General features: G+C 31.2%; 1 protein-coding gene across 1 annotated transcript; it reads left to right on the forward strand.

The window, feature by feature from the left end:
- The first annotated feature begins 482 nt into the window (after positions 1–482).
- On the forward strand, positions 483–17,859 carry LOC120193103. The gene is made up of 2 exons (XM_039195737.1): positions 483–1,125; positions 17,844–17,859. The coding sequence occupies exon 1, from the start codon at positions 501–503 to the stop codon at positions 1,089–1,091; it is 591 nt and encodes a 196-aa protein (XP_039051668.1). The 5' UTR covers positions 483–500; the 3' UTR covers positions 1,092–1,125; positions 17,844–17,859.
- Positions 17,860–22,173: the final 4,314 nt, after the last annotated feature.

Genomic DNA, 22,173 nt, shown 5'->3' on the forward strand with positions numbered 1-22,173 from the left:
AACTCCTAAACTTTCAATTTTTCAAACTATACCTAATATTTAATTTTTGTTTCATTTTAGTACCCCACCATTAAAAATTTTAGTACCTAAAATATCAGTTTTGACCTGTTTTAGTACCTAAACTTTCAATTTTTTAAAAACTTAACGTTAAATTTTGAATGGATACTAAAATGAAACAAAAACTAAACTTTAGGTATATTTTTGAAAAAAATGAAAGTTTAGATATTAAAACGGACCAAAATTAATAGTTTAAATACTGAATATACAATTTACCCTTTAATAAATAAAAAAACAACAAATTCAAAAGAGTATAAAAAAGGAATATGCAAGCAACTGGATGGTTTATCTTAGCAAATTAGCATCTTTCCTCTCAGATTCTGGGCATCTCCTTCAACCCTCAACTTGCTCTCCGTTTAACCCTTATATTTTCATTCATCTAGCCCATGAATCTCACCATTTATACGTAACAGGCAGATTGTTTTTCTTTTTACAGAACCAAAATGAATCAGTTGTTGGATTCTCCAATCGAATCTTTAGCATTTAACTATGTAAGCTTTGGGATTTTCACGGTTGGCAATAATCTCTGGACGTGGATCGCTGTTGTCACGGCTGCGCTTAGTTTCTGGAAGATCAGAGCAGCCGCCGGAGCCGTCGTTTCATCAGGGTATGTTCAAAGCAACGACCCGAAACCGTCGACGTCCATTTCCGACGAGTCTCCACCGGTTCCCGAACCCGATAGCGAGCAGCCGACCCCTTCATCTTCGGTCGTGGATACGAGCGTTTCGCCGTTAGTTTGCAGAGGAGAAGTGGTGACCAGAGGGAAGTTTAAGCTGACTGTTTATTTCGACGATGACGGAGAAGAGAGTGACGTAGACGTCGACGATGGTGGAGTGAGGGTAACGGGACGGAGTGACGGCGGTGGCGGCGACTGTAACGAATGGTGGGAGAGCTGGGAAGGAGTGTTGAAGTTGAGGAACGGGGAAACGGGGTGGTACCGTCATCAGGATTTGTCGGCGTTAAACGGCAACGTCGTTAGGTTATGGGATGAATCATGCAAGTGTAGGACAAAAGCTCAAGCTGTTGTGCTGTAACGATGGCTGGTTGTGGTGGCATTTTAGGAATAATTATTATTTTTATGTAGTTGATATGATGTTTATATATATATATATATATATATATATATATATATTAAACGATCTTAATTCTTAGGGTTTCAAGGTTGTGGAAAACATATAAAATATAAATATTATATATTTGTTGGGTCCAACAACCGTCTAAAAAAACAAACAAAACAGTAACAACCAATTACCTCTATAGTTAAAGGAATTATTGTTGTTTCTATAGATCACAAATTTCAGTACTATCGACTTCAGTAAGGTGATTTATGTTTACTGTCAAATGGATAAGAGTATTTATATATGAAATATTAGATTAATTATCAACTGAGTTGGTTCAAGTGATAAGCATCATGATATCACTTAAATAAGTCTCGAGTTTGAGTTCTTCTCCTATGGGTGCAAAAAATTCATTCTATGAGACTTACCCACCAAAACTAAACAAAGCCTTGAAAATTAATTCGAGAACGCTTATGCTTATCTACCGTATAAACAATTCAAACACTCAATATTTGACTCTAAAATCACGGTAAAGGAATTTATTTATCTCTTTATATGTCATGACATCATTAATTATTTAGTAATAGAGTGATCAAAATGAGATTAATTAAAGAGTTCAGTTGTTAGATTGAAATTTTTCTAAAATTTTAATGACTAAAAGAGATGTAAAAAAAAGAAAATTAAGTGATCAAATTTGTATTTTATTCAAAAAGAAAAGGCGAGGATTAGTGAAAAAAAAAGATTAATTAACTTGGGTTTTGGTTAGCTAAGAGTAGGTAAAGTGGGACTGTGGGATGGGGACCAAAATGAAAAGAAAAAAAAAACAAAGGAACCTAAACTCGAAATTTAGCTTCCCATCGATCGAAAACCCGAAGAAGAAATGATAAAATGCATTGCCAATCTCAGGGATATGGATACTTTTGATCAACTCGATCAAACATCGATAAATACTTGGATCGAATGAACTCGACTCGAATTCTTAACGAGCCGAAACGAACTGCTTGATACTTAACTTAAAAAGCTCGTGAGCAGCTTGAAAATATAATATATTAAGATTTTGTTTTTAAAAAAATAAATTATTAATAATATTAACATTTAAGTGTTGATTTTTTTTTTAAAAAAATACAGTAAGACTTTTATGTATTTAAGATTCATATTCGAGTTTGAGTTTGAGGCTTCAATCTAGTTAAGTTTAAGATTTTTTTTCATTTTGAGCCTTTTCGAGATGCTTACAAACTTCAGTTCAGGATTTCGAGTTCGAGTCGAGCTTAAAAATTTTAAACTCGCGAGTTTTCGAGTCAAGTCGAGCTTAATTTCAGAGTTTTCGAGTCGAGTCAAGCTCAGCAATACGCGAGCTCGACTCGGCTCGTTTAAACCCCTACTGAGTGATGAAGGTTTTAGAGTAAAAAGACTGCTAAAATACTTTCCAAAGAAACCAAATCAAAAAGATGCGAAAAGTAGAGATGCTGTAAGCAGAGATGGTTAAAGCACATAAAAGGTCCTTAAAATATGTTCAGATGATCGATTTGACCACTATTATGTTATAATAAACGTAAAAGCTTAATAAATTTAATGATTGTTTTATAATATTCAAATTATGATTATTTTATATTATTTTGAAAAAAATTAATGATGTTGTATAATTTTTAAAACCTATAATATTCAAATTATGATTATTTTATATTATTTTGAAAAAATTAATGATGATGTATAATTTTTAAAACCTAGTGACTAAAATGATCATTTGAATATATTTCAATAGCTATTCAAAAAAAAGTATAGTTCAATAACTTTTGGTACAATTTATAACAAAGTTTGTGACCACAGAAAGTTTATTTATTTGTCTATTTGTCAGTAAATAATACCAATATCTTTTATATGGTAAATGACACCGTTTTTCATTGAACTATACATTATCTCTTATTTTTCTCACCCGACTTTTAATTTGGTCAATTTGCTCATTGAACTTTACAATCGAATCATTTTACTCACTCGACCATTTTCTTTCTAACAGTTGATGGCGTGGCATTTTTTATTAATATTTAATATAAAATAATTAAAAAATAAAATAAAAATAGAAGGTGGCCATGCCACCACCGGACACCATTGATCGGCCACTATCGATCGTCGTAGATTGTGGTCATTCGGTCCTAAATTAAGATGGGTCGCTTCTCCTCGACATCTTGAGTCTGAATCCAACCTCCATTTTTGTCAGAACTTGCTTCGAATTCTACGAATTTGATATTAAAAGTGAGGAAACCAAAAACTTTTAAATCCAAGTTCATGAGTTTTAGGACATTTTCTGGTGAAACAACCACTAGATTAGGACATAGGGGGTCGAGACGAACCGATCCATGAAATTTGGGACTGAACGACCACCATCTACGACGGTCAACGGTGGTCAAAATGAAAATAACGTGGTGACAGGCTGAGAGAAAATGAATAAGAGAAGGAAAAAGGGTAAATTATACCATGAGTCATTGAACTTTACTCTCTCTCCTATGTTACTCACCGAAACGATGTTGTTTAGCTCTAATTTATCATTTTTGTCTCTATCGTATTTTTGTATTAATTTGTAAGGTTTAAGGGTTACCTTTGCCCATGTAATAGATCTAATTTATCACTTTTGTCTCTATCGTATTTTCACATCAATTTAGTCCTCAAAGTTGATTAATTACATCATTCTATATTTTATCCCTAACTTAAAACCCTAAGTTATAGTTTAGGGTTTAAAAGTTATAGGGTTATATTTTAGGGTTTATGATATAGGGTTTTAAATTGAGGGTGAGGTATAAAATGATGCAATTAAACGACTTCGAGGGTTAAATTGGTACGAAAATGATAAATTGTCTACTACAAGGGTAAAAGTTACCAATATACCAATTTTTAATTATATGATTATCTTGTTTTATAATTCTAATTATATGATTAAATCAATGAATAATTCATTTTTTGATTCAACAAATTGATCTGATATGATTTTTTTTTATGACCGTAGTTGCCATCATGACACCAAGTGAACTTATGCCCAAACAAATGTATGGACTCATAGGACACGACTAGGTTTCAATAATTTGGGTCATACTGACCCATATCACATGTTCTTACACTCTTATCATCGCGTGGTTGGGGTAAAATTGACCCAATAAATTAGACGAGTAAAAGAATTAGTTCGTCTTTGAAATTATTTTTGGACTTACGATAAATGTTATAATAAGGAGAAATTCGTCACGCTCACATGATAAATTTTTTCAAATAATTTTTTTTATTAAAATTTATCATGTGACAATTTCGAGTCACTGTAATAAATACCGTAAATTTCAAATTAATTTTAAAGATAGTCTAATAGATTAATTGTTTTACCCGTCTGGCCTACTAGGCCAATTTTGTCTGTGGTTGAGACCTATCCTTAACCGTATAGGACCTTTCTTTAACCGTATATTAAGGTTGTCGTACAATAGAATTACCCATAATTTTCACATTCACGTTATGTTTTCTTTCTAAATGCTGGGTTCTAAACTCTTTTTTGGTTTTACTCCATATTCAAGGTTTTATCTTGATTAATCCGAACCGATTGGCATTGTGCACTTGATTTTGGTGGATGAGTCTCTCAACAGAGATTTTTTGTATACATAAAGACGTGAACTCGAGACATTACTAAACAATATCAAACTGTTTACCACTTGAACCAACCCACGTAGATTGGGTTCTAAACTTTGGTTCCAGAAGATATGCACTTTCGCGACAAAGAGCAAAGTTAATGTCACTATATTTTATATTTGGGTAAATTACCTTTTTAGTATCTTTCATATCCAAATGACGAGGAGATTTAAAAGGAAGAGAAAATCAATACATCTCAATTTCACGTTAATTAAACGGTAGAGATTACACATTAAACTAAGATACAATCAAGCTTTTAGTTTGAGTTTCATTAAGTACAAAGAAATCAAACTAAGAACATAAAACAAGAAAGAAAAAGGAAACGTTTTAATATTAATCACACCGTAAACGATAGGGATGGCAAACGGGCGGGTTGGGTGTGGATACCCATCCCCTATCCCCATACTCACCTAATATTTTTAAATCCACCACTCGCCCACCATCTATGATGGGTAAAAAGTTTCAAATCCACACCCACCCATACGAGTACATTTTCAAATCCATCCCCACACCTACTACTCAACTGGAGGCGTACCCGGCTAGACCCGTCTGACAGCAACCTTCAGTTATACATAAGCAACAAACATAAAAAAACATGTCCATTAAGAAGCATAACAAAATAAACCAAAGATTATATGAGTTAAGTATTAATATAGATTTTAAAGTACATAAAACACCATAATAAAAGACATAATTAAAGCCTATAAACATAAATGGTAAACACATAATATTTTTATTCTTTGGCACATCTCAAATTTCAGTCAATACTTATTCATAATATTTGGTTAAATTATAAGTTATATCTTATACAGTGTTAAGATTTATAAATTAGTTTTAAAAATTATATCTAAATTCATAATGGTCCAAAATTTAATGGATACTTAGTAGGCGGGCAGATGCAGGGCAGACGGATAAGGTCTCAAACCCATCACCCGCCCACTACCCGTGATGGGTACCACTTTCTAAATCCACACCCGCCCACTACCCACTAAAGTTATACTCATCTCCACCCCAATTAAAGTGAATACGGTGAAGAATCCACAAAATTATACCCGTTTTCCATCCCTAGTAAACGACGATCAAACTGTGATGAAAGAGAATGATATCGACAAAAAAAAACAAGAAGACTGAACTATTATGTCAATCTCACAAACGAAAATGCACAATACTATAGTATCATAATTTTGAAGTATTGACGTTCAAGTAAAGATAAATTACGCATTTAGTATTTAAATTATCATATTTAGTCCAGTTTAGTATTTAAACTTTTAATTTTTTCAATAGCATACGTAAAGTTTAGTTTTTGTTTTATTTTAGTACCAAATTTTAAAATTAACGTTAATTTTTAAAAAAATATGAAAGTTTAGGTACTAAAATGGATCAAAATTGATAGTTTAGGTACTAAACGTGAAGTTTTTAACGACGAGATACTAAAATGAAATAAAAATTAAACGTTATGTATGTTTTGAAATAAAAATAAAAATTTAGATATTAAATTGATTAAAACTAATAGTTTAAGTATTAAATACATAGTTTATCCTAAAATAAATACTTGCAATAACGGTGAGATTGATGTTAGTGAAGAGTCAAAAGCAAGAATGAAAGAGCAAATTGACATGGAACGGAACGAGGATAATGATAAGCAGGACCGACCTACTAACATGGGACGCATAAATTTATGTTAATGGTGAAATTTGAATTTTTAAAATTTTAAGTATGATTTTAAATTTATAAAAGTTGAGAACGAAAATATATTTTTAATAGAAAATATATAAAAATTATTAAATATATAATAATTTTAAATTTTCAGGAAAGATGATGATTACTTCCACCCATCCCCTCCGTCTATTGTGAAGACCGGCGGAGCATTAATTCGAATGCGTCGACGAGGACCATAAACGCACCGGTGAGGTGTATAAGCCCCCACGTCGAGTGGGTGCGCCATCCATTTGAGCCCCACATCCAGAGCTCTTTGTATTATTTGATTGATAGCAAAGTAGGCCAGCACTTCAGTGCAAGTCCATCTCATTTCCCCCACCGGCAACCGCCCCCACTTCGCTTCTTTTTCCACCGGTTGTCATCGTCAAATCACTTGTTTGAATTATGATTTAGGTTTTAAATTCATTTTTTTAAAGTTTAATATGTTATAATTAGGGATGGTATGAGTCGGGTTGGGTCGAATTTTTGGTCCACCCGAGATCCGATCCGATCGAAACAAGATTTCATCCGATCCGATCCCGACCCGGTATATAACTTAAAAACCCAACCTGACCCGAAATAATAATAAAAATTATTTTTATTCAAAAAAAACAGTGATTTAATTGGAAAAAAATGTATAGATGAGTATTATTGTAGTTATTCCTAAATATATGAAGTATAATTATTTTTTCCGGATCGGGCCGGATCGATTATTTTTAATCCTAAACCCGAACCCGAACATTACATTAAAAAATCCGACCCTACCCGAACCTATTTTAAAAAAACTCGACCCGATCGGGTCAGGTGAGAACTCTCAAATTCGGGTCTCATGCCCATCCCTAATTATAATGGAGTTTTGAAACATTAGTATCACATGAATATAAAATTTTGTTTAGTATATGTTCATCTTACACGTTAAATGTTAATCCATATCTATTATAAAATTAAAAAAAATATTTAACTCGAATTTATTTCTCGAGTCTTTGATATCCTCGTAAATATTTTATCCTCAAAACCGTTTCTTTAAAAATGATATTATAATTTTTTTTTATAATTTTATATAATATTTGATTTATTAAATTATATTATAAATCTTATTTATACATGTGAAATTAAATACGAAGAAGCATATATATATCTTATATGGTTGGAGAAATTTATTTAAATTGAAATCAATTGGTAACATAATATATTACAATAATTATAATTAAATTTGAACAAAAACTTTAATAAAACAACTCAAATTTCATGAATCCAATCAAAATCAATTAAAATTTAAACGATAAAATAAAATTTATCAATCTAGTTAACCTAATTTTTTTAAATTTAGGGTAAGTACAAAATAATATGTATTTAAAAATAAATATCAATTTTTTTACATTAAACGCTCATACTCCTAACATATATGTTGCTCAAACCAGAAAATCTACGTAAATATTAACAATTCATTTATCATATAAATCACTTAATTATTGAAATTAACCTTAAAAAAATTTACTCGACTTAATCGAATATTCAAGTATATTATTTTAACGATAGCTCCCCACGTGAAGTGATGTAATAAATAATAAATATACCAATGTACGTACTCCAACTAGATTCCAGCAATGCATTGAAACCAGGTGAGGTGCACCTACTGTTTACTATTACAATTCATTGTCGGTGTGACGTCGTGGGCCTATGGTATTTTTTTTTTTTGTCGTTCATGTTATCGAGATTTTGTTTTGACTAATTTAATCGATCCGAGTTATACACTTAATTTTTTTTGATTGAATTTCTCAACGAAAATTTTTTATATACATAAAAATTCAAACTCAAAATTTATTTAAATCATATCAAGTTGTTAATTACTACTTAAACTAACCGATTAATATAAAACTTATGGTATTTTGTGTTGTATATTTTCTACAATAAAACACATATTTTTTTTAAAGGAAAAGCAGAAAAATAAACAGAGAGATTGTTTGTATGGGTCAGAGCGACAGGGAAGCAATAATATTTACTGTCCCCTATATTCTATTTACTTAAATTAATTACTAATTCCAGTAAGATTAAGAACACAAAGTTTGCTGCTAAAAAAGGGTGTTAAATGTTATTTAATGGCGTGAATCTCGGATTCTTGTTCGCAGATTAGGGTTTCATGTATGAGTTTTATACTCACATGTTCACCTGATGCAGCCAGTGCTGATCTCGATAAAACCATGCATCGGCTTCCTTTGTTTATGGATACTGCTGGCTAAACATGGGGTTTTATTTTTTATTTTAGCATTCATAGTTTTCATGCCATTGACAGCACAATATATACTATACCTTGATCTGTAGGGCTTCAGCTTTTGCCCTTTATTAGGGTTCTTCCTCGTTATTTTATAGGATAGATGATGTGTTTAGTACTTAAATTATTAGTTTTGTTATATTCTAATACTTAATTTTTTAAAACTATATCTAGTGTTTAGTTTTTGTTTCATTTCAGTACATGATAAAAATTTAACATTAAGTTTTAGAATTTTTTTTGAAGGTTTAAGTACTAAAACGGACCAAAATTGAGAGTTTAGGTATTAAACGTGTTAAGCTTTTGACGGTGGGGTATTAAAATGAAACAAAAACTAAATGTTAGGTATGATTTTGAAAAAATTGAAAGTTTAAGTAGTAAAATATACCAAAATTGATATTTTAGGTACTAAATGCATAGTTTACCCAATTTTATAGGAAGTAAACTACGCATTTAATACATAAATTATCAGTCTTAATCTATTTAAATACCTAAACTTTCAATTTTAATACCCCACCGTTAAAAACTTGATGCGTTTAGTACCTAAACTATCAATTTTATTCCATTCTTATACCTAAACTTTCAAAAAAATGTTAAATTTTGAACAATAGTACTAAAATGAAACAAAAAAACTAAATATTAGGTATGATTTTTAAAAAAATTAAAAGTTTAGGTACCAAAATAGACCAAAACTAATAATTTATGTACTAAACAATTAATTTACCCTTTTATAAGGGTTGGTTCATTTAGTCAAAGGGATAGTGTTGTGTTCCCACTAGCCAGCTATACGTGTAGAGAGGGAGAGACTTATTGTACATGGTTTTGAGTGTATGAGTATATATATATATATATATATATATAATACACACATCCATACATATCTTAGGTCAAATTCTGTACCAAGGTTTTGAATCGAGTGTTTTTGTTGGAATTCTATCTTTTATTATAATTTGACCATTTATTTACTTTAAATGTTAAAATAGTCAAATAAGAGTTTATTATTGAAAAACGTCATTTTTTTTGTTGACCTCTCAGTTTTAAAGTTTCGTCATGACTAATTCAAATCAACCTGCGTCGTACATCTGGATTTGGTAGGTAAATCTCGTAGTAATTTTTTTTGTATACATAATGACTCGAACCCGAGATTTTGCTTAAAATAAATAAATTAAATATGAGCAAAATAAAGTTGGGCGAATCCCCGCCATTTCCGATTTCACTAGGATATGCTGAATTTTAGTTGTCTGGGGACCATGGGCACGACTCGTGTTTAACGTTAGGTGAAGATCAATCGAATATGGATGCATGTCCATGTCTCTAGATGCATATAAATTCCAAGTTCTATGGTATATGCATTACATGAACAACATTCACAGCTTCAAAAAGCTTGTTTAATTAACCCCACGATTAACTTATACATGTTAATCAAAGGCACACCATTTAATAAAGACAACCCTATCAACAACCCGTTGGTCTAGTGGGATGAGGCACTAGGTATCTTAAGTAAGATTAGGGGTTCAAATCATCGCTTCTGCAGTATCCGATCTAGATTAGTCGATCAATAGATCAGGTACCAGTGATTAATTCAAAAAATAATAATAAAGACAACCCTAATCGAGATTATTCCTTTGCTTGTCCCCCATCCCTCTCCTAATTTTGATTAATTGATATTAATCCTCTCTTTATACCCTTCTTTCATGATCAATAATAATCGGCATCTTCCTTGACCATGCGCAATCATGCATCATTTTATGATTAATCCCAATCATTCTATTTGCTTGCTTGCAATGTTTTATATTTTTATAATAGTTGGCGTCTGGACGTGACACGTGTCACTTAACGGGTTTTTTAAAGATGATCACCAAAAGTATAACGGAAAGAATATTAAACATCTATTTTTTAATGAAAAATTCTTGAAGTACCAAAACTCAATTTAAAGGTCCATTTGTTTCACGGAAAATAGATTCCGAAAAATGAATTACATTTTCTGGAAATCATTTTACAGTGTCTGGATGATGTTGTGTAATTCATTTTCCATTGATTGGTAATTTGTTTTAAATTTCTTTATTATAAACATCAAATGTAATAAATAATATTATTTATTAAAATAATAATAATATTTTTCAAATATTAGAATCATTTATCTAATATTATTTATATAAATATTATTATTAAAATATTATATCTACAATTTTAAATAAAAATAAAAATATTATTATATTTTATTAAAATAAAAAATATAATTGTATTAAATATTTTTTAAAATAAAAAATAATATATTATTAAGTATATTAATTAATTATTAAAATAATAATATTATTAAACAATTAAAACTTATAATATTAAAATAAGAATATTATGTTATATTTTAAGGAATGTATTTTAAATATTTAACAATTCAATATTATTTTTTATGAAATTAATAAATAATATTATATTTATTAGTAATCTATAATATATTATTAAAATATAAAAATTATATTATAAAAATTATCAATAAATATAATTTAATAATTAATATTTTAATAAAATGATATTAAAATAATATTTTAATATTATATATATATAATGTTTTGAGTGTTTATGATTTGAAGTGAAAAGTTCGTAAAATGAATTATAAAAAATTAATATTAAATATATATATATATATATATATATAATGTTTTGAGTGTTTACGTTTTGAAGTGAAAATTTCGTAAAATGACTTACAAAAAATCAGACCGTAAGTCAATTTCTAAAAAATGCAAAAAAAATTCAGTTGATCTGAAAAATGAATTACATTGACCATATATTTCCATCAACTAAACATTAGAAAATACGAAAAAAAAATCTAAAAAACTAACTAAAACCATATCTACACTTGCATGCGTCTGTATATAGGTTTATATTCTTTGTAACACTTACATGCATTGCATTATATCTTTATTTTTAATTTTCTGACTATCGGAGGTCTTTTACAGAAGCTGCTTTCAACCTGATGTTGGAGTAACCTATTACCCTACCTCCCCTTACACCCATTATATATGAAAATAGGATTTTATTGTTGTTGTTGTAGTAACATGAAACAAAACATTTATTGTCCAAAAACAACACCATTTTTCTCACACATCGCATCATCCGTAACTGTAATCCGATTGACAAGAAAACCGCGTAAGAGCAAGGCTGTGTTAGTTATGTCTTGTCTCCTTTTCTTGCCATCTAGGTTCTCAAGTTTCATCCCCATTCATTTAAATAGACTCGTATCCTACATTTGATTTTGATAATTAAGTCTTTTAGAGAAAATTTTTTACATACACAAAAATTTAAATTAATTACTTGAATCAACACCGTTTTTTACGTCTCGTGTTTTTTTTAATCTACCTAAACGAACACTTAACCCTAGAAGACGCCTGTTGCATTGTGATAAACCTCTAGATGACATTACTTTAAAACCCTAAAGTCTACCCTAAGGAAAGATCAAACATAATAGGGTTTGGTCTGGTTTCATTCCACTGTTGACTGTTGAGAGATCATCCCACGAAGGGTTACAATAATTTTTCTGAGATTTGCATGCAATTGTCTGAATTTTTTGGGAGCCGACAAAAGGTGGCAAGCAAAATGGGACCTCACTTGTTTAAACTGGTGCTATTCTACACTATTTATCTGCCACTTTTCTGGATTGACTAATAATGCAAATATGTTGTATGATTAAGCTACCACCAATACATAGCCAACAGCTATATTGATAATCTGTCTTTACTCTTAAAATTTTAGGGTAAACTATACATTTAGTACATAAATTATCGGTTTTGATCCGTTTTAGTACTTAAGTTTTCAAAATCTTCCAAATCATACCTAACGTTTAATTTTGTTTCATTTTACTATCCCACCGTTAAAAACTTGATGCGTTTATCAATTTTAGTCCGTTTTAGTACCTAAACTTTCATTTTTTCCCCAAAAAAGAACGTTAAATTTTGAAGAGAAATATTAAAATAAAACAAAAACTAAACTTTATGTATAATTTTGAAAAAAATAAAAGTTTAGATACTAAAATTGACTAAAGATACTAACTTATATACTAAACACGTAATTTATCCAAAAATTAGATGTTCATCCTCTAACATAAAATCATATATTATGCTCACCACTTTTTTTACTTAAATAAATTTATCATCAAATAATATTCCATCACTATAATTACATCAAAGTAATTACGAAACAGAATTTGAGTCAACCTGTAATATGCTGGCTGTTATAGTAAGTACAATCACTTGTTCCCAACCATGATAAACATGAGACTTTAGCTTAGATTTGTTGGTGAATCAAACATCGATATGGGGTCATCTCTCCAATAAGATCACCGGGAAACATATGTACAATTATAGCAGCATATGCTGTGTTTCGTGATGATAAGGTCCATGCACGGTACACTATCGAGAAAAAGAAAAACGGTGTACGTAAGTCCTTACAACGAGAGGGACGTACGTAGGTAGGAGAAAGAAAGGTGCAGGGGCCAACCGGAGCATCCATAGCCACTCGTAAAGGATTTCGATTCGGTTATTCAAGACAACGAAAGAAAATGGAAAACACAACAGGAGAAACCCCACAGTTCGGTCGGAGTTGGCGGTGGTTGACCCGACAAAAGCTGCACCACTTCACATGGCTTAGGGTTTGCCCCTTGGTTGCTTCCCTTCCTTGCCTTTCCATCTTCTCTTTACAAGCCATATATATAATATTATTTTTTGTAATTATTGTGGTATAATCTAAAGAGATCTAGAGGGATCAATTTGACAAAAGAATCGGGAAAAAAGAGCTAAAAGTACCTCTCATTTGAAATACGAGTTTCTTATCTCGATTGTAAATAAATTATTGTTCTTTAAAGCTTTAAATTCGAACATCATAAATAAATTGTTATTCTTTAAAATTTTAAATCCAAACATCATAAATATTAAAATATGAGCGTTTAATATCATATAACTAAGAGTTATCTCTAAGTAAATATTACATTATATTTACTCTAAATTAATAATAAAAAATACATGCGAATATACGAAGGATAAGGGTATGAATTCGATGGTCTACTTTACTAGGTAGATAAGCACATGTCTTTTATTTGTTTATTTATTTTTAGTTGGGAGAATATCATTTCGTTTAGTTATTTTCCTTTAAAGCGAAGATGCTTTCTTTCACATGGCAACCATATCACATTCATGTTAAAAGCTAGTCGGCCATGATTCAACACTTTACGATATACTTGAATATCGATGATTGGTTTAAGTAATAAATAGTTTGATATAATTTAAGTAATTATCGAGTTCGAGTTTTTGTGCATGCAAAATTTTTTGTTGTGAGACCTATCCACCAAAACCAAGTGTGTCTGGATTAGTCAAGACGAAGCCTTAAAAACCAATAGGCAACCAAAAAAATCATGTTTGGTTCGATTTTAAGATCTAAAATATGACATATTTGATGAAAGATAAATTATGAGAAAAATAAAGATCGATAATGATACACAGTGGCATATGCACGTAGAACTCAGGGTGGACACGTGCTCATCCTGGAATTATAATTTCTTTATGTTAGTTGTTCATTTTATTGAAAGTGTTCACTCTTAAATTTTGTCTATACCCGTCCCATACAAAATTTTTCTGTCATTAATATATATGTTCCCATCGTGAAAAATATTTCTGAATCTGCCATGGTTATACGAGTACTCTCAAATCGGAGCTCATACGGTACATTCTAGTATTATTTTAGGGTTTTCAATATTCTTCCAGCCATAAATATATATAAAGTTTTTACTTTCTAGGTTTAGTGATTGATTTTATATAGATTATGATCTCTATTATATTTCACTGGAAATATAATATTTTTTCCAAATTGTTTTTATGAAATCTATTTTTATTAATTTACAGTCAAATACTTATTATTAGTCTTACTCATAAAAATTTAAAAAATATATGGGGGTAAAATATAACACATCTTATAAATATCTCAAACCTTATATTATTATTTATATAACAAATCTTATAAATATCTCATAATTTTTTTTTGTAACTTTTGATAGTCGAGATACTTAACAAAACAATATTATATAATCGGATGATCATTTTGTAACTTTTAATAGTCGAGATACCATTCATGTATTTTACCCTTATTTTTTATATTTTTCCAATAAGAGGACTCACATTCCTCCCCTAGATTTTTCTCTTTTTCTCCCATCTAAATATGATTAATATTAGATTTAGAATTTATCGAAAAATATTTATTCTATTTAAATACTTAAAACTTTGGGTCCTTATAGCGAAATAAAAGAAAGTGCGAGTCCCGATACGGTGAAAAAGTCGGCAATTTGCATGGTGCCGCAATTTCAATAGAACCCAAACATTATTCGCAATGAAAACGCCGATGCCGTGTTGTATAATTAAGTGATTATAGGGTAAGTTGCTTTATATCTCGGCAAAATTTTCGAGATAATGTTATGAAAAAAATTAATTCACGAGATAAAACACTTCCAAGATTAATTACTTAAATAAGGTGAAATCCACAGTGTTGGCCGTAGGTCGCCATGCCTTCTGGGCGACCTACTAGGTCGCCATATCTTCCCGGCGAACTACAAGAGATTACATGTGCCATGCACGTCCCAACACGCTGGGCATCCGAGACCATCCGACCGAGGCCATCCGAGAGCATCCGAGGTCATCCGAGAGCATCCGAGGCCATCCGAACGAGCTATGCGAGGGCATCCGAGGGCAACCGAGCAAGCTATGCGAGGGAATCCGAGGGCAACCGAGCGAGGGTAGGTCACCCGGAGTGCATGGCGACCTACAAGGTCGCCCGGAAGGCATGGCGACCTATGTGTTGGGACGTGCATGTGCCATGCAACACGTTCATTCTCTTTGTTTGAGCAATGGTAGGTCGCCCGGAGTGCATGGCGACCTACAAGGTCGCCCGGAAGGCATTGCGACCTACAAGGTCGCCTTCCTAAGTCGCCCGGAAGGCATGGCGACCTACGGCCAACACTGTGGATTTCACCCTATTTGAGCAATTAATCTTGAGAGTGCATTAGCTCGTGAATTAATTTCTTTCAGAACATTATCTCGAAAGTTTTGCCTTATATCTCACTAAATAATAATTCATATTTTAAATATTATAATTGAGTTTTCAATATTAAATATCGTATTACTCAAGTTATTTTATTATTCTAATTATTATTTGTATACTAAATGTTATTTAAAGTCGATATGACTTGATAACGGAATTTGATTCGATTCAATTTTATATGATTATTTTTGGAAAAAAAAGTGAGTTCAAATTGGATCAAGTTTAATTTTAGGGTTAAGGTGAAAATTATTTGACTCGATCTAATCTAATCCAAAATAATAGTACAACTAATCTTTATATATTTATGAATAATTATTATTATACTCATCTCTTTATAATTTTTTTGATTTTGTTCGTGTTTTACACATAGTATTAAACTTTTAGTTTTACACCGTTTTATGATCGTTTGACGAGAAAAAAAATAAAAAAATTTGAGATTAACTCATTTTCTCCTGTAAATATTTTCTCATTTCATATGGTTAATCTTAGTCTTTGATTTTTCTTTATCCAACGATATTAAAGATGTGCAAAATTGTTTTGGGTATAATTAGGTCAGAGGTGGCATAAAACTTTTTAATTTTACACTATATAATTGGATTTTGTCCCTATATATAGTTATGATCCACCTACACTTGATGTAATTTTTTTATACATTTTCTAGACAGTTAGATGAGTGAAAATACATTATCGATATTATCTAATTTTTCGTGTAAATAACTTCTCATTTTATACTACTAATCTCAGCCCGTTATTTTCATTCATTCAATCATCCTAAAAAAAGCTCAAAACTAAAAGAATTTACACAATGCAAATGAAACTTGTTTCATATATTTGTATCGAGTCTGATCATATATATATATATATATATATATCTTTTACTTAAAAATTAAATCATGTTTTGAATAAAGTAAAGAAAAAAACAAATTCTGGCCTTTTCATCTTCGTTCCATATAGAAATGGAATGCCCCGACCCTACCTTCCAACGTAAACCCTTCTCCAATAGACCTATGGCTAGACTCGTGGTTGGATTTTCGGGGCACTGTATAAATTCTTATAAAGGGGCTCATATTTTTTAGATATATTCGATTTCGGGGCAACAATAGTGACGTATTTTTAACAAACGCCGCGATATATCCATCTATAATGACGTTTTATCAATAAAACTGTAATAATAGTGGCGTTTTTTGAAAAATGTCACAACAGGTCCATTTATAGTGGCGTTTATTGAGAAAACAACACTATATATATATATATATATATATATATATTTTCGCGCCGATGTTGCGCCACACATACGATGGTGAAGATCCAAGAGCAGTACTCGTAAAATCTCCCGAAGGGGAATACTTTGCTCGGTGGACCCTTCCCACTAGACAAGACGGGTTCATCAGAAGACGTCAACCCTGTTTCGCTAATAGGGCAATGTTAAATTTGTCAAATCTCGAAAACCTAACCCTCCATCTTCTTTTCGATGACATAATTGCCTCCAAGTGCACCAGTGAATACCTCGTGTGACGTTTCGCATTACAGATACGCTTAAACCGTATATCCAAGCCATGGCTCAAATACTTCAGCCTATCCGGAACCAGCCCCTCGGCCTCCTCCCATAAACGTCGTACCACCCCTTCGCAGGACTCCTCCAATAATCCTTATATTTATCTATCACATAAATAATTATAAATATTATTTTTAAGAGCCACATCAAATTTGTCCGCATAATAGGAATACACACATTTACGACTTCATTTGTGTTTTATATGTGCTTATTTCCGAATTCAAATGGGTGTTTACCCGTACCCGACATGTTTTGACCCGACCCGATTAGATCGGATTTTTTTAAAAAAAAGGAGTTTGAGTCAGGTTGATTTTTTTAATGTCATGTTCGGGTCGGGTTTGATTTAGAGTGAAAAATACTCGATCTAACCCGAAAAAATTATAATTTTACTTATATATTTAGGTATAATTACAATAATACTCATATATATATTATTTTATTTCAACTAAATCTCTATTTTTATTGAAATAATAATAATAATTTTTAATAAATATATTATTTCGAGTCAAGTTGAGTTCAGACTTTATCTTAAAAAATCGGATTGGGTGGAAGGTGTATACTTTTCAGGTTGGATTCAGGTCGAGCGGATGATTTATAATTTTCAGAATGGGTCGGGGACCGAAAATCCGACCCGACCCATACCCATATCCAGTTTATTGGCCTAAACGAACAAGAAAACAACGGGAGGAATTGATTTTGAGGACCAAATTAGAATCTGGACATACTTTAGGGATATATATTGCAATTAACCCATATTTTTACTTTGGATTTAATTTATGAGTAAAATATAATTAAAAACTACACCATTATATGGATGCTCAAAATCAGGGACTTCCCTTGTCCAGATTAATTGTAAAAGCACAGCAACTGCTTCATTGAGTTTTAAACAAGAGAAAATAACTTTATTGACCAAAAATGTCTTATAATATACGATTTTAACCAAATCCTCCATTATTATTTTAATATTTTTTTTCAAAAATAATAATTAATTACGTAAAAGTTTTAGCTTTAATTGATGTATAATAATAGATGTCCGAATAAGGAATCAACAAAGCTAACCCCGTGACATGCGAAGATCTCCCGCTTTTGCGGCTAGTGGGCATTTGTCGTGTGTATATTAATATACAAAGGAGCCTCTCTTTTTTTACCCCTTTTTAGTCAAAATATTACCACTAATATTATGTTTTTCCAGTTTAATAATAAATAAAGAAAATGGTTTTTTATTAAAATAATACGATTATAAAGTAGTACTTGTTCTAAATACTCTTAACCATTCGACAGTGAATGCTCATTCGCCCTGCTGCAATCGTTAGTACTCGAATTCATGACCTCTAGGAACAACAACGATTCTTTTAACCACTGAAGTAAGTTAGTTCGTGCAAAGAAAAATGGGTTTTTCGTTTACATATTTTCCATTTTTTATATTCATTTAAAATTCGGGTAAAGTATGCAAATGATCTCCCAATTATAGGGTACTACTTTATTAAGTTCATCGACTATTAAAAGTTACAAAATAGTCATTTGACTATAAAATGTTGCTATGTTAAGTCCATCGACTATTAAAAGTTACACAATGGTCACCCGACTATTCATTATGTTCTGAAATCGTCATTTTCTGTTAAAAAATTGGTAGTTGTCTAAGCCAAACGTTGACATGATGACTAGGATATGATAGTCGTTTGAGATTCTGGGAGAGTGGCGGAACTTGGTGATAAAGTTTAGGGGTCAATTTAAAACTTTAAAAAATTTAGAAGTTTAAATTAAAATTTTTAAAAAATTTGAAGGGTTCAGTTTACATTTTTCCAAATATATTAGGTCTAACTAAAATTTTGAGAGGCTTAATAAGAATTTTTTAAAATTATAGGAGAGGATTTAGTTAAAAATATTAAAAAAATTAAAGTTTAATTTGAATTTTTAAAATTTTTTGGCAGTCAAATTATTTTTTTTGAAAATTTAAGGGTCTAAACTATAATTTTTAAAATTTTAGGGGACCATGGCCCCTACTAGCCCTACTTATGTTCTACCACTATTTTGAGATCATATTTTATCATATCAGAGACAATAAACTAACGTTCAACTTAAAATATCATCAAATTGTAACGAAAAAAAGTAGTTTGAAACATAATGAATAGTTGAGTGATAATTTTGTAATTTTTAATAGTCAATGAATTCAATAAACTAGCCCTCTATAGTCAGAAGATCATTTTATAACTTTTAATAATCGAATGACTTAGTAAAACGATACCCTATAATCAAAAGATCGCTTGTGTACTTTATACAAATTTTATTTAAACTTGGGTATAAACAATATTTAAACTTATCACTTTGACCACTCAAAATCCATTAATTAATTAATTAGTTATTTAACCATTTAAATTTAAATTTTAACGTCGTAATAAGGTACCTTATACTTAATGAAGTCTTAAAATCCACGTGTCGCACCGGGAACTCTCTTCTAAGTAAAGATTTTATTATTTCTTTCATTTTCATAACAAGCCACTTGCTCCATACAAAAAAATTTAGGGTAAATTACATATTTAGTATCTAAACTATCACTTTAGTTCATTTTAGTATATAAATTTTTAATTTTTTTAATAATAATAATTTATTTATTTTGTGATTCTCGGTCATGAGGAGATCATGAGAAAAATCATGGAAATGAAGCTTTAGAGATGGTGGGACCGAACACCAAAAAAGAAGCCCAATCTACGGGGTACAACAGCCGTCAGATGCATCAAAGTGCTGTGCCACGTCAATTTAGGGATGAATATGGGTCGGGTGGGGTCGGGTTTTTGTTCACCCGACCTCACTCAAAAACAAGAAATTTTCCACACGAGATTTGACCTGATCCGACCAAAATAAGATTTTACCGACCCGATATATAACTTAAAAATCCGATCGACCCGACTCGAAATAATAAAAAAAATATTATTTTTATTCAATAAAAATAATAACTTAATTAAAAATAATAATATATAGAAGGGTATTATAATAAATATCACGTCAGAACCTCTCATGCCCATCCCTACATGTCATTGAGCATAAGAATATTTCCGTATCTAGCACACAGTGGATTTTTAATCCCATAACTTCAAAGAAAAATTATCTGGAAAACTAAAATAATATGCTTTTTTCTTTATTAAATATAGGGTTTTTCCCTCTAATTTTGAATAATGCTCGCCTAATAATTATTTACGAGAATAACATTTCATAACAATTTATTAAGTAATTTTAATAATAAAAAAATATTTTTAAATATCATAAATCTAAGTAATTGTATTTATAAAATATGTGTTGTCATTATATTATATAAATTTTGAACATTTCTACTTATTTTAGATTATTGAAAAAAATAATATTTTTAAAAAAATCTAGTTCATAATTTTCTTATTAAATTAAATTTTATTTTAAATGTTATTTAAATTTATTTGAGTTATTTTTATTAAATTTTGATTCAATTTTACTTAAAACGTTCTTTAAAAATATTTAAGTCATTTTCATTTTTATTCCCAAGCTAAAAAATGGCTATTTTGCCGGAATAATGCATACGGGGAGGTTTAATTCCCCAAATAATGCACTTTAATTATTATTTCCCCAAATGGGGTGATTGCTATAGGAAATATGGAAAGCTCGGCGTCTTCAGGCTGTCGTCGTCTTCAACTTGGATATCCCGACGTTTTTAGGGTTAATTTTTACATGCCAAGGTGGATCTCTCGGCGTCTTCACCTGTCGTCTGATGGGAATGCTCGGCGTCTTCAAGCAATTGGACTGCGGGATCTCTCGGCGTCTTCTGCATGCTACAAGGAATGCCAATGTGGATCTCTCGGCGTCTTCACCTGTCGTATGGCGGGAATCTCTGCATTACTCTCTGAATCGTGCATGCATTATGGGGGCCTGAACGTCTTCATCTCTGCATGCATGCAGAGTTGATTTAACAGTTCAATACAATAATAATAGGAGTGCTCGGCGTCTTTAGTTAATAGGGTTACAGGGGCGTTCGATTTCCCGGCGTCTTAAGATATACATGGAGAATATTTGGTTGCAAGTGGTCTTGTTCGATAGAGTTTTGCAAACATGTGTGTGGACCATTGTACCTTGTGATGACCCAAGCATCTTGCCTCTGCATTTTGGACACTCTGATCAACCATTTACACTCGGGCCCATATTTAACACACTTTGCGTACAAAGTTTTCTGGTTGGACTCTGCAGTCTTGCAATCTACATGGCCTCTTATGCAATACTCTTTAATCGCTAGTGTAGCTTCTTTTTTTCCTCTGTATTGCTTCCCAACTGCTAATTCACCAGAGTTATCGGACAATTCAATCATATAGCCTGAAGTTAAATGTGGCATCTCCGGGAATTCAGGTGCCCTCATTGCTTCATAATCAATCTCCTGCATGTGAGGGGTAGGTTGATACGATGTCGAATATTCATCAATATTGATATCAGCTTCATCACCATGGAACATGGCATCATCCTCAGCCAAAAGAGGTTCCTCAGTTTCTTCATCTTCACTGGAATCTTCAAGTATTTCTTCCCAGCGGTTTTCAGCATCATACTCTGCGGCTCCAGATGTTCCACCAACTTCATTTGCGCTTTCCAACATCGCCACAAAGCTGTTCATCGACCTATATGTTGGGTTATCGAAATGACTCTCGAAACCCATTTGAGATGAAGTTTCAACCGCATTTATTGATGACCCAGGCACATTAGATATATTACACAACTCAACAAATAACTCAATAATTGGAATATTTGTTGAGTCATGTAATTCAACCATAGTTATAATATCATCG

The sequence above is a fragment of the Hibiscus syriacus genome, unplaced genomic scaffold, assembly GCF_006381635.1.
Source record: "Hibiscus syriacus cultivar Baekdansim isolate YM2019G1 unplaced genomic scaffold, ASM638163v2 tig00000340_pilon, whole genome shotgun sequence".
NCBI classification, from domain to species: domain Eukaryota; kingdom Viridiplantae; phylum Streptophyta; class Magnoliopsida; order Malvales; family Malvaceae; genus Hibiscus; species Hibiscus syriacus.